At 32.1% G+C, this 16,245-nt stretch overlaps 1 protein-coding gene and 1 pseudogene across 3 annotated transcripts in view; both read left to right on the forward strand.

Annotated features, from left to right (window-relative positions):
• The first annotated feature begins 6,571 nt into the window (after positions 1-6,571).
• Positions 6,572-7,663, forward strand: LOC143626182 (CASP-like protein 1 pseudogene; annotated as a pseudogene).
• A 5,714-nt stretch (positions 7,664-13,377) lies between these two features.
• The window catches only part of LOC143626149 (CASP-like protein 1), a 148,517-nt gene continuing 145,649 nt past the window's right edge, over positions 13,378-16,245 (forward strand). The window contains exons 1-3 of one of the 3 annotated variants that reach the window (XM_077096310.1): positions 13,379-13,721; positions 13,802-13,931; positions 14,287-14,718. In XM_077096310.1, coding sequence (XP_076952425.1) covers positions 13,435-13,721; positions 13,802-13,931; positions 14,287-14,526 — 657 coding nt within the window. In that variant the 5' untranslated portion in view covers positions 13,379-13,434 and the 3' untranslated portion in view covers positions 14,527-14,718. Of the gene's footprint in view, positions 13,722-13,801; positions 13,932-14,286; positions 14,719-16,245 lie in introns of those variants that run through there. The other 2 variants (XM_077096311.1, XM_077096312.1) reach the window with 2 other exon arrangements.

Consider the following 16,245-nt stretch of genomic DNA (forward strand, 5'->3'; position numbering starts at 1 on the left):
AAGGAGAGTCTTGAGCAGCTGCTAGGCATCATCTAAACTCGTAATCTCAGCCATAAATCATAAGTATTCATTCATAAACTTTATCTCTTGCTCAAGAACCCTAACTAGTTGAACTTGATCTTTTTGCTGGATTGTTTTGCAAGTAACTTAGAGATTGACTTGTGTTTGATTGTTGTTGATCATTGAATGAGTTTTATTTTGTTTATGTTGAGTTATATGATGTTTAATTTAATATATTGTTGCTGTCCAAAATCAATGAGTAGCTAATCTTGTTTGTTCTACCTAGGTTTGATGAATATTGTTAGGTTTTGACTAGTAATATGGATTGTTAATGATCATGGCTTAAATTGTTAATGTAAAGTTTGATTTAACAGTAAATTAGATTGTGTTTAGTGGCTGTGTTTTGTTTGATTATACCTAATAACCTCGTGCTTTAATTAATTGAATCGGTTTTGATTAGTTGTTGCATGTTTAAGGCTCTTTACTTTGTGTTTAGGGTTTATTTGCGGGAAGTACAACCGTAGGGATAAGTGGGTAAATTAATTAGATAAAATCAGTTGTGAAACACCTTCTTAGAGACCGAGAGGTGATAAGAAGTAAATTCGTCTCATTACTTTTACTTGTTAGAATTAAGATCGCGCGAGAGCGGGTTTTGTTCTTGTCGGGTTTGGGTGTTTGAGCGATTAGTTGGTCTAGTTTAAGTTAAGTTGAATTGTTCCTCTATCCTTGGTTGCGTAGTATTCGTTTCCATTAGGCTAGTGTGTCAGTGAGACCTTGAGTCGGCATTAGAACACGTTAATAATTTGTTTTCCCGGTTTGTTCTTAAAATCAACTAAGATAAGTTAGAGTTTGTTAGTGAGACCGAGAGGTGATCTGACCTTCTTGAGCGAACCTTAGTTGTGTCATCCTTTAGAACCGGTGTCGTGAGAGTTTTCAATCCATTGTCTTGTCATCTCCTTCAATATGATTCTTACCTAGGTAGACGTTTTTATCACTGCAGTCAAAGTTTCCGAAGTTTTGTCAAAAGTATTCATTTAGTTAAGTTAAGTAGTTAAATTAAATCTAAAAAAATCAATTAAATATTTTGGTGAGTCTTGGTTAGAGTTTAGTGATTATAAACGTTTTCACGTGTCTTCGAGTTCGATATCCGGACTTTCCTCATCTGTGCTATACGCGACCGGTACACTTGCCGTTTGTGTGAACTAGGATAGATTGTTTGGTTTTTAAAGCTTAGTTGCGACTTGTGTTTTATATATATATATATATATATATATATATATATATATATATTCGCACATCAAGAACCATCTTTAAGAAGAATAAATATCGAAACACCACAATGAAAATCAATAATTGAAAATGTTGGAAAAATCTTTATTTTTAGGCATAAGCCTTGGACTTGTGTGTGCTTGTGTAATTGAAGTAATTGAATCATCTGTATAATAGTAACAACTAAGTGCTTTGAACAATCACATAAGGCCCACATATATTCTAATTATGCAACCTAAGCAATTAAACAAATAAACTATAACTAACTAGAACACTACGTCTAATGTCCTATCTTATAGTCATGGCTTTGATACCAATCTGTAACACTCCGGCTAAAGCGGAATACGCCCGAGTGTGACGTACAGATTGCCCAAAACACATGTGACACTATTAAGTGACAATATTATCATTAATTAATTTAGACACCAAGTACACAAGTTTGTAACAAGAAATACAAAGAAAATACAAGAACAATCAAGTTGTCAATATTATCATTAATTAATTTAGACACCAAGTACACAAGTTTGTAACAAGAAGTACACAAGTTTGTAACTTGATTGTTCTTGTATTGTCCTTGTATTTCTTGTTACAAACTTGTGCACTTGGTGTCTAAATTAATTAATGATAATATTGTCACTTAAATAGTGTCACATGTGTTTTGGGCAATCTGTACGTCACACTCGGGCGTATTCCGCTTTAGCCGGAGTGTTACATAGCCCCATTTCCTTGTTATGTTTTCGGGGCTGTGTGCATACTCGATGTGATAGTTAATACACTTACCTTAAATGGTAAGTGTATGCCATGTATGCTTTTATATGTTAATTATGTAAATCTTGAATGTGAACGAAAGCTTGTCGGTACGTGAACGATCTTCGGATATTGCACGTATTTACAAGAGTGGTATGTATGAAATGGATGAATGTGTATGATAGCTATATGTATAATATATGAATGTGTATGAATGAGTAAAGAATGTATGTATATGTTATGAGTATGTAAAGACAGAATGTACGAAGATGAAGAAGTAAGGGATCAGACCCTAATAATATCTGAGATAGAGAAGAAAGGGATCATACCCTAATAATATCTAAGATAGAGAAGTATAAAGGGATCAGACCCTACTAATATCTAAGATAGACAAGAAAGGAATCAGACCCTAATAATATCTGGGATAGACAAAAGAAAGAGGGATCAGACCCTAATAATATCTTAGATAGAAAAGGAAGGGATCAGACCCTAATAATATTTGAGCTAGAATGGACAGTAGATATAAAGTATGAAAGTAATTAAGAATGTACGTATGTATGAAAGTATGAAATAAAAGTAAATTAGTAAAGTAATTATTATGTATCTTCGGATGCATGATTGAAGGTAAGTGAATGTATTGTATAATGTATGATTAACTAGAACTCACTCAGCGTAGCTGACTTTTAGTATGCACGCATGCGAGTAGAATGCGACAGCTGGCTTGAGCGGGGACACATGGCAGGAGAATAAGAGTCTGGCATCTGAGGACGCAAGTTGTTTTGTGTTTAATGTTTTAATATTGAAAGACAAGAGATGTTTTAAGACATGTTTATGATTGATATGTAATGTTTTATGAAAGTTTTATATTCCGCGTAAATTTTTAATTAACTATGATATTTGAACTATGTTAATGAGTAAATCCAACGCCAAATGTAGGGCACCGGTAACGGGGCCTTACACCTGGGGGTGGGGCTTTATGACTACAGCCTGTTTTTGTAAAAAACCATAACTCTGACTGGGCGCCACGTGACGCATAACGCTTGGTGGTAGAGCTTTATGACTACACATGGTCTAACCAATAGCTTCGATTAAGGGATATGCTTAACCATAATTCATTGTTGGGTATGGTTAAGCAATTACTGTATCATTTTGGTTAACGGTTAGTTTCAATTAACGTTCTATTATGGGAATCATCCGTCAAAGTTTAGACATATAATTCTTTTAAAGATAATGTATCTGGTGTTGGTAATTTTGAACTCCAAGTCACTAATGGGTAAACTTAAGGGGCCAATATTAACTAGTTCAACGTTGATTATGTTTCAAATTGCAACATGTTTTCTAATTGCATTAAATTTAAAATAGGCATGTCTTGACTACCAAGTAAATATTAGTCTATATAAACCGAATAATGGTTAGACATTATAGAAGACATAAGATTCAACCGAGTTAGGGTTTACAAATTGTAATAAGTTTTATGAGTTATATTTTCCAATTAATAAACGTCAGTTATACAATTTGTTCTTGAATTGGTATCAGAGCGGTTACGCTCTTGGTATTTATCGATCAACGTCATGATCAATAATAGGAAACCGACAACTCACGACATCGATCAAAGTCGTGATCGATAAGAGAGTTCGGTCAAGTCGCAATCTGATTGCCAGTGTTTACCAACAGCGACAACAAGTAGGTTGTTTATGCGGCAACAACTCAGAACCAAGTTGGTTTCCGGTCAGGGCTGTTTTAGAAGGCTATTGACGATTTGTAGGTGAGTTTATACCTATGATAAGAAACACAAAAGAGAAGAAGTTGTTTTGGTTTAATGAAGAATTCAAGAAAATTTAAACAAGTTGGTTTATTTTTATTTTCTTGGTTTAACCGGCATGAGTTTTTTTATCGTTTAACAAGTTGGTTAGGCAGGGTTTTTTATTTGGATTGGACAAGTGGGCTTAATTCAGAGTTCGTTTTTATACGGGTTGAATGAGTTATGTTTTGACAAAGATTTTAATTTCAACAAGGTGCTCGTGTTTTGATTCGGGAACAAGAGATGAACAAGGAAGCTTGTCGTTTGCTCGATTCAATGACAAGAATCACAACTCGAGAAGTGGATATGCGAGTACATACGGCCGAAGGAATGGTTGGTGACAGGTTCATAGACTCAAAGAGGTGGTCAAGTTCGGGAGAGCCGAAAGAACACAATTAAGGATCAAGATGAATTCTTAGAAAACTGAGGCAAAAGATACATGTTTGGAGTTCCGCCTATTTCAGGTTAGATATTAGGGGTGATTGTTGGTAATTTCAGACATTAAGTCGCAAGTCGATGAACTTGATGGACCAATACTAACAAGTAGGTCATAAATGGTTATGTTTTCTAATTACGATACGTTTCCTAAGTGCATTTAGAGGTGGGAAAATAAAACGGTTAACCGAACCGACCCGAAAATCGAACCAAAACCTAACTGGTTTGAAGCTGATTATGCAGAAACCAGCTTGGAACCGATTGAAACCGTAGGTTCATAACAGGTTTGTAATTTTCTCAACCAAAAATGGTCCGAAACCAGTTAAACGAACTAAAACCTAACAAAACCGGTCAAAATCCGAACCAAAACTGATCAAAACCCGAACCAAAATCGATCGTAACTTGGTCAAGAAACTGGTTCCAACCTGAATCGAACCCGATCATAAACTAATTTTAACTTTTGTTGACCAAACCGTACCGGTTTTAAGTTTTAAACTGGTTTGTGCACCTCTAATTTCATTGTAATTAAATTGGGTAATGTATTGACTAACAAGTTAGATTAGTCTATATAAACAAAGTTATAGTTATAAGACATTATAGAAAACATGAGATGCAACCGACTTAGAGTTTATTAAAAGTCAACACGAGTTAGGGTTTGAGAGATTATAATTAGATTTTTTATTTACATTTTCTGATTAATAAATGAGAGTTTGTTTTGTTCATGATCCGATCACAATAAAATGATAAAAAGGACTCAAATTGTAAATGGATTTCATGAAAAAGTTATTGCCAATAATTTTTATTAAAACAGTAAGAAACTATAAATCAGTTGGTTTATGTATTAATTTTTTAAAATACATATAAATATGTTTACTACTTTTTTTAGTTTTAGCTTTAGTTAGATCTTAGTTTAACAAAACAAAAATAAAAATTTAGTCAACTAAACATGTATTTTTTTTTGTTTCGGTTAACCTCGATTATAAGATACCCTTTGTCCATAACCAATAATTTTCAATTTACAAAGAACTTTAATCATTCATTGGATAATATCGGTTATCGGTTAATTTGGTTTGGTAGGGTTCGATTATTGAGTAATTTCAAATTAACTGTTATGGTATTAACCATAAATTGCTAAATTTTAGCTTAGACAAGCTTAAACTCAACTAGCATAGTTAAATAGTTTATACAGTTTATTTATACCACGCTAGTTATATTATATATAACGTGCTAAACAAATCATACAATTTAAAATTATTTATTTTTTCTAGCATATATAAATATAAATATATATATATATATATATATATATATATATATATATATATATATATATATATATAGTGATATGAACCAATCATGTGGTACAAAACAAAAAAATTGACAAAGGATATTTTTGAGACCAAGTAGGCAAGTGTTGAAGTTAACTTTTAAACAAGTTAAAAGAAAGTTGAAGGGATTAAATGCAAGTTTAGTTTAGTTAAGTGGGGTCGGTGTGTTCCCGAGTCTCATTTAATGAGGGGAGAGGAAGGAAATGAGGAGAAAATGTTAAAATATCATATTTCAGAGATTTTTTAAGGAGAGAATGGGAGCGAAGTGGAGGGAAAATACTAGAAAATTTAAACGTATATTAATCCTCTCAATTGGAGAGATTAGGAGAGAAAATCTTTTCAATTACTAAATTACCCTTAAAACTAATTTTATTTTAGTTTTACTTAAAGGGTATGATAGTAAAACTATAACTTTCTTTTCTTTTCCTCTCAACTCGGGAACACATGAAATATGTAAATTTCTTGATTTTCCTTTCCTTCTCATTAAACTCGGGAACACAAAAATAAGCTTTTCGTCTTCTTTCTTTTCTCTCATAATTTCCTTCCTCTCTCCTCATTAAATGAGACTCTGGAACATATTGTTTTTAATTCTTAATAATATTGAAAGAGTCGTATTGAGTTATCACAATAATATTGATGATTTTTGTGTTGCTTGATCCAATTAATTCTAATTGAGGGTACATATATTGACCATCAATATCATTGAAAACAAGAAAAATAACTGGTAGTTAAGACTAAAGAGTTCCCTTGTATGTGAAAAAGATGAAGATGAATTTCAATATGCACAATAGCAATTCAATTTATTATTATGCAGTACTGGCCCAACCTTGTACTATTTTCTTATTAAATTATCCACATTCGTTGAATATCCTACAAAAGAGGAGCTAGGAGCTAGATTTTTTCTTGTATAAATATAACACATACAATATTACAACCATAAACACAACTACCAAGCTTCTTGACCTTTGCCGCTATCAACCTCCTAGAGACAATGGCACAGATTAATGACACCGCAGCTCCTCCACATGCCGCAATTGAGACGGTGATACCTGTAAAGTTCTCAGGACGAGCACTAGAGCAGACGGCTAGTGGTGCAGATGGTGTCAAGAACCATGGGTTGGTAATTGATGCAGTCTTGAGGGCGGTGGTGCTTGTAGCGGGCGTGGCTGCTGTCATTATTATGGTCACATCTAAACAAAGCAAGCTGATGGCGTTACCCTTTTCGCCAACTACAATAGTATCCTTGGATGCAAATTGGAATCAGTCTCCTGCTTATATGTAAGTAACACTAGTTTCAAGAGGGACGTTTGGAGCGAAATGACAAACTTCGGTAACAAATAATTTTACTTATGATGCAGATACTTTGTAGCAGCGTTCTCGGTGGCTGTCTTGTACAGCATCATTACTGGTGTTTCATCAGTTTTAGTTATGAAGAAGATGGGTTGAAACTCGACAAAGCTGCAGTTTTGTTTGGCGATACTAGATTCTGTAAGTGTTGTGAGTTGTTAAAATAATTAACACGAAAAAACAAGACTATGACGGATAATATTTTCCGTGTTTAATAATTGAAAAATGGATTTCCTAAGGAGATAGATTTCAATGAAAAGAGAGAATAGATAACAAATTAATAAATGATATCGATAAATTGTCAATAAGTTTCGTAATATTTGAACCGGGCTTGTAATAATAACTAATAAATGAATTTAAAGGTAAACAATAACTATAACATATATTAAACTCGGCTAACATAATGAAGGGCTAGCCATAAGCCAATATAATAATAATGATGATGATAACACTGATGATGATGTATGAATTAACGATACACGGTTGGTGTATGCAGGTGTTGTTGGCTATTCTATCCACAGCATTAGGAGCAGAACTAGGGGTGGCATGGATTGGCCTCAAAGGGAATTCTCATTCATTCTGGCATGAGATCTGCAATTCGTATGGTTCTTTCTGTCACCACTTATCCGCCGCTACCACTATGGCACTCATATCCATCATCGCAGTTTTACTACTGGTTTGGCACTCATATTACACAATTTGGAAGAAAATTGCGAGTCAACAGTTTGGTCCATAAACAAAAATTTTAATTAACGTATACTAGTCTGGTGTTATTTCTCGTTCTATTGAACATATTTGAGTTCATGCTTTTACTTTGTGCCAGTTTGAGTCTGAATACTATATATGATGTACACGTTACACCTGCTCCCATGGTTTGATTAGTGTATGAATATGATCCAGGTATAACTGTGAATGTTTATTAAACTGATCGGATTCTCATACTATATTTCGGTACAGCAGTAAATTTGATACATGAATTTATAAAGATGAAGAATTATTCATGAGATGGTCAAAAATAAAATGAAGTTACAATTATAAAATGGTGGTACTTTGAAGAGAAGGGTACGTAAAGTGGTTAAAGAATGACCAAAAACAAAATGTTGCACTTCAAAAATAAAATGAAGTTACAATTATAAAATGATAGTACCCGTGTTATACATGTGTTGATAATAGATAAATAACAAAATCAATATAGACAACCATAAAATTTTATAAATAGAAAACCATATATTAACATTAGGATGGCCTAAACAAATTATTAGAGAGTAACATTGTCAAATAAAAAGTTAATAGTTACACAAACTTGTCTATATTAGCAAAGTTATGAAAATATTTAAATCATATTATCCCAGTATGAACTTAAAAAATTTCCGTCCAAAAACAAAAGCATTTTGCTATAAAACCTGAAAGATAAAACAAACCATGCAACCTGATTAATTAAGTATTGAACTAAAATGTTAATGCATTTCATAATGAGTTTATATTAACATTAATATCTAGAAGATTATGTAAAATTAAAAACAAAATGTGTGAATATAATAATTACCATATAAATATATACAATCATAAAAATTCACAAGAAAACATTTAAAAAATCATAAAATTTAACATAACTTTATAACCGCAATCTTATAAATTCATATGCTTTTAAAAAAAATGCAACAAACTAGTCATCAATATCATAATATTTTTTCACTGTCATATTAAACAAACACATATAATAAACATAACTTAGTAACCAAACTATTGATCATTCATATTGTCTTAATACAAGCTTAAACTAAGACAAACTAAATATACACATAAAAAGGAGAGACCAAAAGAAGATCTAAACATGTCGGAGTCAAATTTACCAAGCATCAACTTATTCAAAATTTCACCAAAAAAAACAACTTATTCAGATATTATTAGCCGGAGTGTTACATAGCCCCATTTCCTTGTTATGTTTTCGGGGCTGTGTGCATACTCGATGTGATAGTTAATACACTTACCTTAAATGGTAAGTGTATGCCATGTATGCTTTTATATGTTAATTATGTAAATCTTGAATGTGAACGAAAGCTTGTCGGTACGTGAACGATCTTCGGATATTGCACGTATTTACAAGAATGGTATGTATGAAATGGATGAATGTGTATGATAGCTATATGTATAATATATGAATGTGTATGAATGAGTAAAGAATGTATGTATATGTTATGAGTATGTAAAGACAGAATGTACGAAGATGAAGAAGTAAGGGATCAGACCCTAATAATATCTGAGATAGAGAAGAAAGGGATCATACCCTAATAATATCTAAGATAGAGAAGTATAAAGGGATCAGACCCTACTAATATCTAAGATAGACAAGAAAGGAATCAGACCCTAATAATATCTGAGATAGACAAAAGAAAGAGGGATCAGACCCTAATAATATCTGAGATAGAAAAGGAAGGGATCAGACCCTAATAATATTTGAGCTAGAATGGACAGTAGATATAAAGTATGAAAGTAATTAAAAATGTACGTATGTATGAAAGTATGAAATAAAAGTAAATTAGTAAAGTAATTATTATGTATCTTCGGATGCATGATTGAAGGTAAGTGAATGTATTGTATAATGTATGATTAACTAGAACTCACTCAGCGTAGCTGACTTTTAGTATGCACGCATGCGAGTAGAATGCGACAGCTGGCTTGAGCGGGGACACATGGCAGGAGAATAAGAGTCTGGCATCTGAGGACGCAAGTTGTTTTGTGTTTAATGTTTTAATATTGAAAGACAAGAGATGTTTTAAGACATGTTTATGATTGATATGTAATGTTTTATGAAAGTTTTATATTCCGCGTAAATTTTTAATTAAATATGATATTTGAACTATGTTAATGAGTAAATCCAACGCCAAATGTAGGGCACCGGTAACGGGGCCTTACACCTGGGGGTGGGGCTTTATGACTACAGCCTGTTTTTGTAAAAAACCATAACTCTGATCGGGCGCCACGTGACGCATAACGCTTGGTGGTAGAGCTTTATGACTACACATGGTCTAACCAATAGCTTCGATTAAGGGATATGCTTAACCATAATTCATTGTTGGGTATGGTTAAGCAATTACTGTATCATTTTGGTTAACGGTTAGTTTCAATTAACGTTCTGTTATGGGAATCATCCGTCAAAGTTTAGACATATAATTCTTTTAAAGATAATGTATCTGGTGTTGGTAATTTTGAACTCCAAGTCACTAATGGGTAAACTTAAGGGGCCAATATTAACTAGTTCAACGTTGATTGTGTTTCAAATTGCAACATGTTTTCTAATTGCATTAAATTTAAAATAGGCATGTCTTGACTACCAAGTAAATATTAGTCTATATAAACCGAATAATGGTTAGACATTATAGAAGACATAAGATTCAACCGAGTTAGGGTTTACAAATTGTAATAAGTTTTATGAGTTATATTTTCCAATTAATAAACGTCAGTTATACATTTTGTTCTTGAATTGGTATCAGAGCGGTTACGCTCTTGGTATTTATCGATCAACATCATGATCAATAATAGGAAACCGACAACTCACGACATCGATCAAAGTCGTGATCGATAAGAGAGTTCGGTCAAGTCGCAATCTGATTGCAAGTGTTTACCAACAGCGACAACAAGTAGGTTGTTTGTGCGGCAACAACTCAGAACCAAGTTGGTTTCCGGTCAGGGCTGTTTTAGAAGGCTATTGACGATTTGTAGGTGAGTTTATACCTATGATAAGAAACACAAAAGAGAAGAAGTTGTTTTGGTTTAATGAAGAATTCAAGAAAATTTAAACAAGTTGGTTTATTTTTATTTTCTTGGTTTAACCGGCATGAGTTTTTTTAACGTTTAACAAGTTGGTTAGGCCGGGTTTTTTATTTGGATTGGACAAGTGGGCTTAATTCAGAGTTCGTTTTTATACGGGTTGAATGAGTTATGTTTTGACAAAGATTTTAATTTCAACAAGGTGCTCGTGTTTTGATTCGGGAACAAGAGATGAACAAGGAAGCTTGTCGTTTGCTCGATTCAATGACAAGAATCACAACTCGAGAAGTGGATATGCGAGTACATACGGCCGAAGGAATGGTTGGTGACAGGTTCATAGACTCAAAGAGGTGGTCAAGTTCGGGAGAGCCGAAAGAACACAATTAAGGATCAAGATGAATTCTTAGAAAACTGAGGCAAAAGATACATGTTTGGAGTTCCGCCTATTTCAGGTTAGATATTAGGGGTGATTGTTGGTAATTTCAGACATTAAGTCGCAAGTCGATGAACTTGATGGACCAATACTAACAAGTAGGTCATAAATGGTTATGTTTTCTAATTACGATACGTTTCCTAAGTGCATTTAGAGGTGGGAAAATAAAACGGTTAACCGAACCGACCCGAAAATCGAACCAAAACCTAACTGGTTTGAAGCCGATTATGCAGAAACCAGCTTGGAACCTATTGAAACCGTAGGTTCATAACAGGTTTGTAATTTTCTCAACCAAAAATGATCCGAAACCAGTTAAACGAACTAAAACCTAACAAAACCGGTCAAAATCCGAACCAAAACTGATCAAAACCCGAACCAAAATCGATCGTAACTTGGTCAAGAAACTGGTTCCAACCTGAATCGAACCCGATCATAAACTAATTTTAACTTTTGTTGACCAAACCGTACCGGTTTTAAATTTTAAACTGGTTTGTGCACCTCTAATTTCATTATAATTAAATTGGGTAATGTATTGACTAACAAGTTAGATTAGTCTATATAAACAAAGTTATAGTTATAAGACATTATAGAAAACATGAGATGCAACCGACTTAGAGTTTATTAAAAGTCAACACGAGTTAGGGTTTGAGAGATTATAATTAGATTTTTTATTTACATTTTCTGATTAATAAATGAGAGTTTGTTTTGTTCATGATCCGATCACAATAAAATGATAAAAAGGACTCAAATTGTAAATGGATTTCATGAAAAAGTTATTGCCAATAATTTTTATTAAAACAGTAAGAAACTATAAATCAGTTGGTTTATGTATTAATTTTTTAAAATACATATAAATATGTTTACTACTTTTTTTAGTTTTAGCTTTAGTTAGATCTTAGTTTAACAAAACAAAAATAAAAATTTAGTCGACTAAACATGTATTTTTTTTTTTGTTTCGGTTAACCTCGATTATATGATACCCTTTGTCCATAACCAATAATTTTCAATTTACAAAGAACTTTAATCATTCATTGGATAATATCGGTTATCGGTTAATTTGGTTCGGTAGGGTTCGATTATTGAGTAATTTCAAATTAACTGTTATGGTATTAACCATAAATTGCTAAATTTTAGCTTAGACAAGCTTAAACTCAACTAGCATAGTTAAATAGTTTATACAGTTTATTTATACCACGCTAGTTATATTATATATAACGTGCTAAATAAATCATACAATTTAAAATTATTTATTTTTTCTAGCATATATAAATATATATATATATATATATATATATATATATATATATATATATATATATATATAGTGATATGAACCACTCATGTGGTACAAAACAAAAAAATTGACAAAGGATATTTTTGAGACCAAGTAGGCAAGTGTTGAAGTTAACTTTTAAACAAGTTAAAAGAAAGTTGAAGGGATTAAATGCAAGTTTAGTTTAGTTAAGTGGGGTCGGTGTGTTCCCGAGTCTCATTTAATGAGGGGAGAGGAAGGAAATGAGGAGAAAATGTTAAAATATCATATTTCAGAGATTTTTTAAGGAGAGAATGGGAGCGAAGTGGAGGGAAAATACTAGAAAATTTAAACGTATATTAATCCTCTCAATTGGAGAGATTAGGAGAGAAAATCTTTTCAATTACTAAATTACCCTTAAAACTAATTTTATTTTAGTTTTACTTAAAGGGTATGATAGTAAAACTATAACTTTCTTTTCTTTTCCTCTCAACTCGGGAACACATGAAATATGTAAATTTCTTGATTTTCCTTTCCTTCTCATTAAACTCGGGAACACAAAAATAAGCTTTTCGTCTTCTTTCTTTTCTCTCATAATTTCCTTCCTCTCTCCTCATTAAATGAGACTCTGGAACATATGGTTTTTAATTCTTAATAATATTGAAAGAGTCGTATTGAGTTATCACAATAATATTGATGATTTTTGTGTTGCTTGATCCAATTAATTCTAATTGAGGGTACATATATTGACCATCAATATCATTGAAAACAAGAAAAATAACTGGTAGTAAAGACTAAAGAGTTCCCTTGTATGTGAAAAAGATGAAGATGAATTTCAATATGAACAATAGCAATTCAATTTATTATTATGCAGTACTGGCCCAACCTTGTACTATTTTCTTATTAAATTATCCACATTCGTTGAATATCCTACAAAAGAGGAGCTAGGAGCTAGATTTTTTCTTGTATAAATATAACACATACAATATTACAACCATAAACACAACTACCAAGCTTCTTGACCTTTGCCGCTATCAACCTCCTAGAGACAATGGCACAGATTAATGACACCGCAGCTCCTCCACATGCCGCAATTGAGACGGTGATACCTGTAAAGTTCTCAGGACGAGCACTAGAGCAGACGGCTAGTGGTGCAGATGGTGTCAAGAACCATGGGTTGGTAATTGATGCAGTCTTGAGGGCGGTGGTGCTTGTAGCGGGCGTGGCTGCTGTCATTATTATGGTCACATCTAAACAAAGCAAGCTGATGGCGTTACCCTTTTCGCCAACTACAATAGTATCCTTGGATGCAAATTGGAATCAGTCTCCTGCTTATATGTAAGTAACACTAGTTTCAAGAGGGACGTTTGGAGGGAAATGACAAACTTCGGTAACAAATAATTTTACTTATGATGCAGATACTTTGTAGCAGCGTTCTCGGTGGCTGTCTTGTACAGCATCATTACTGGTGTTTCATCAGTTTTAGTTATGAAGAAGATGGGTAGAAACTCGACAAAGCTGCAGTTTTGTTTGGCGATACTAGATTCTGTAAGTGTTGTGAGTTGTTAAAATAATTAACACGAAAAAACAAGACTATGACGGATAATATTTTCCGTGTTTAATAATTGAAAAATGGATTTCCTAAGGAGATAGATTTCAATGAAAAGAGAGAATAGATAACAAATTAATAAATGATATCGATAAATTGTCAATAAGTTTCGTAATATTTGAACCGGGCTTGTAATAATAACTAATAAATGAATTTAAAGGTAAACAATAACTATAACATATATTAAACTCGGCTAACATAATGAAGGGCTAGCCATAAGCCAATATAATAATAATGATGATGATAACACTGATGATGATGTATGAATTAACGATACACGGTTGGTGTATGCAGGTGTTGTTGGCTATTCTATCCACAGCATTAGGAGCAGAACTAGGGGTGGCATGGATTGGCCTCAAAGGGAATTCTCATTCATTCTGGCATGAGATCTGCAATTCGTATGGTTCTTTCTGTCACCACTTATCCGCCGCTACCACTATGGCACTCATATCCATCATCGCAGTTTTACTACTGGTTTGGCACTCATATTACACAATTTGGAAGAAAATTGCGAGTCAACAGTTTGGTCCATAAACAAAAATTTTAATTAACGTATACTAGTCTGGTGTTATTTCTCGTTCTATTGAACATATTTGAGTTCATGCTTTTACTTTGTGCCAGTTTGAGTCTGAATACTATATATGATGTACACGTTACACCTGCTCCCATGGTTTGATTAGTGTATGAATATGATCCAGGTATAACTGTGAATGTTTATTAAACTGATCGGATTCTCATACTATATTTCGGTACAGCAGTAAATTTGATACATGAATTTATAAAGATGAAGAATTATTCATGAGATGGTCAAAAATAAAATGAAGTTACAATTATAAAATGGTGGTACTTTGAAGAGAAGGTTACGTAAAGTGGTTAAAGAATGACCAAAAACAAAATGTTGCACTTCAAAAATAAAATGAAGTTACAATTATAAAATGATAGTACCCGTGTTATACATGTGTTGATAATAGATAAATAACAAAATCAATATAGACAACCATAAAATTTTATAAATAGAAAACCATATATTAACATTAGGATGTCCTAAACAAATTATTAGAGAGTAACATTGTCAAATAAAAAGTTAATAGTTACACAAACTTGTCTATATTAGCTAAGTTATGAAAATATTTAAATCGTATTATCCCAGTATGAACTTAAAAAATTTCCGTCCAAAAACAAAAGCATTTTGCTATAAAACCTGAAAGATAAAACAAACCATGCAACCTGATTAATTAAGTATTGAACTAAAATGTTAATGCATTTCATAATGAGTTTATATTAACATTAATATCTAGAAGATTATGTAAAACTAAAAACAAAATGTGTGAATATAATAATTACCATATAAATATAGACAATCATAAAAATTCACAAGAAAACATTTAAAAAATCATAAAATTTAACATAACTTTATAATCGCAATCTTAGAAATTCATATGCTTTTAAAAAAAATGCAACAAACTAGTCATCAATATCATAATATTTTTTCACTGTCATATTAAACAAACACATATAATAAACATAACTTAGTAACCAAACTATTGATCATTCATATTGTCTTAATACAAGCTTAAACTAAGACAAATTAAATATACACATAAAAAGGAGAGACCAAAAGAAGATCTAAACATGTCGGAGTCAAATTTACCAAGCATCAACTTATTCAAAATTTCACCAAAAAAAGCCAATTACGTTCACAACTTGACAAACAAAATAAATGATTATAGAAGTTTATTGTATGTTTTTGGAAGTTTCTAGTTGTGAACTAAAGTAATAACTTAAATAGAAAACACAAAGTAAACAATGAAAGTAAAAAAATTTAGAGTAATCAACTATATAACTAAGTTATTGGTGTTACCTTAAATTTTATCTTTAGATTTTAAAGAGTCTGGAAGATCATCAAAATTTGACTCATAGTTCTCACACTCTAACAACCATTTTACCTTCTCACTAACTTCATTTTCCATATCCAAATGTGACCTTTCTTTTATAACATTAGCAAGCTTCAAGTGATCCAAATATCTTAAAAGAAACAGATCATTGGATTCCAATATTGATTTAAGATAGTACCCGTGTTACACACGGTAGAACATATTTAAAAACATAATATGTATGTAACATTATATAAATTTAATGAAATGCAAATGTTGTACTTATAAATAAATGATACTTTTACATGAATTATAAGACATTATAACTTATTTGAATCAAATACAAAAACATAAAAAGACTAACAAAGATAAATGAAAA

This window comes from Bidens hawaiensis, unplaced genomic scaffold (assembly GCF_021521415.1).
Source record: "Bidens hawaiensis isolate Kalapana, Puna unplaced genomic scaffold, B.hawaiensis_p1.1 tig00004283_1, whole genome shotgun sequence".
In the NCBI taxonomy this organism is placed as follows: Eukaryota; Viridiplantae; Streptophyta; class Magnoliopsida; order Asterales; family Asteraceae; genus Bidens; species Bidens hawaiensis.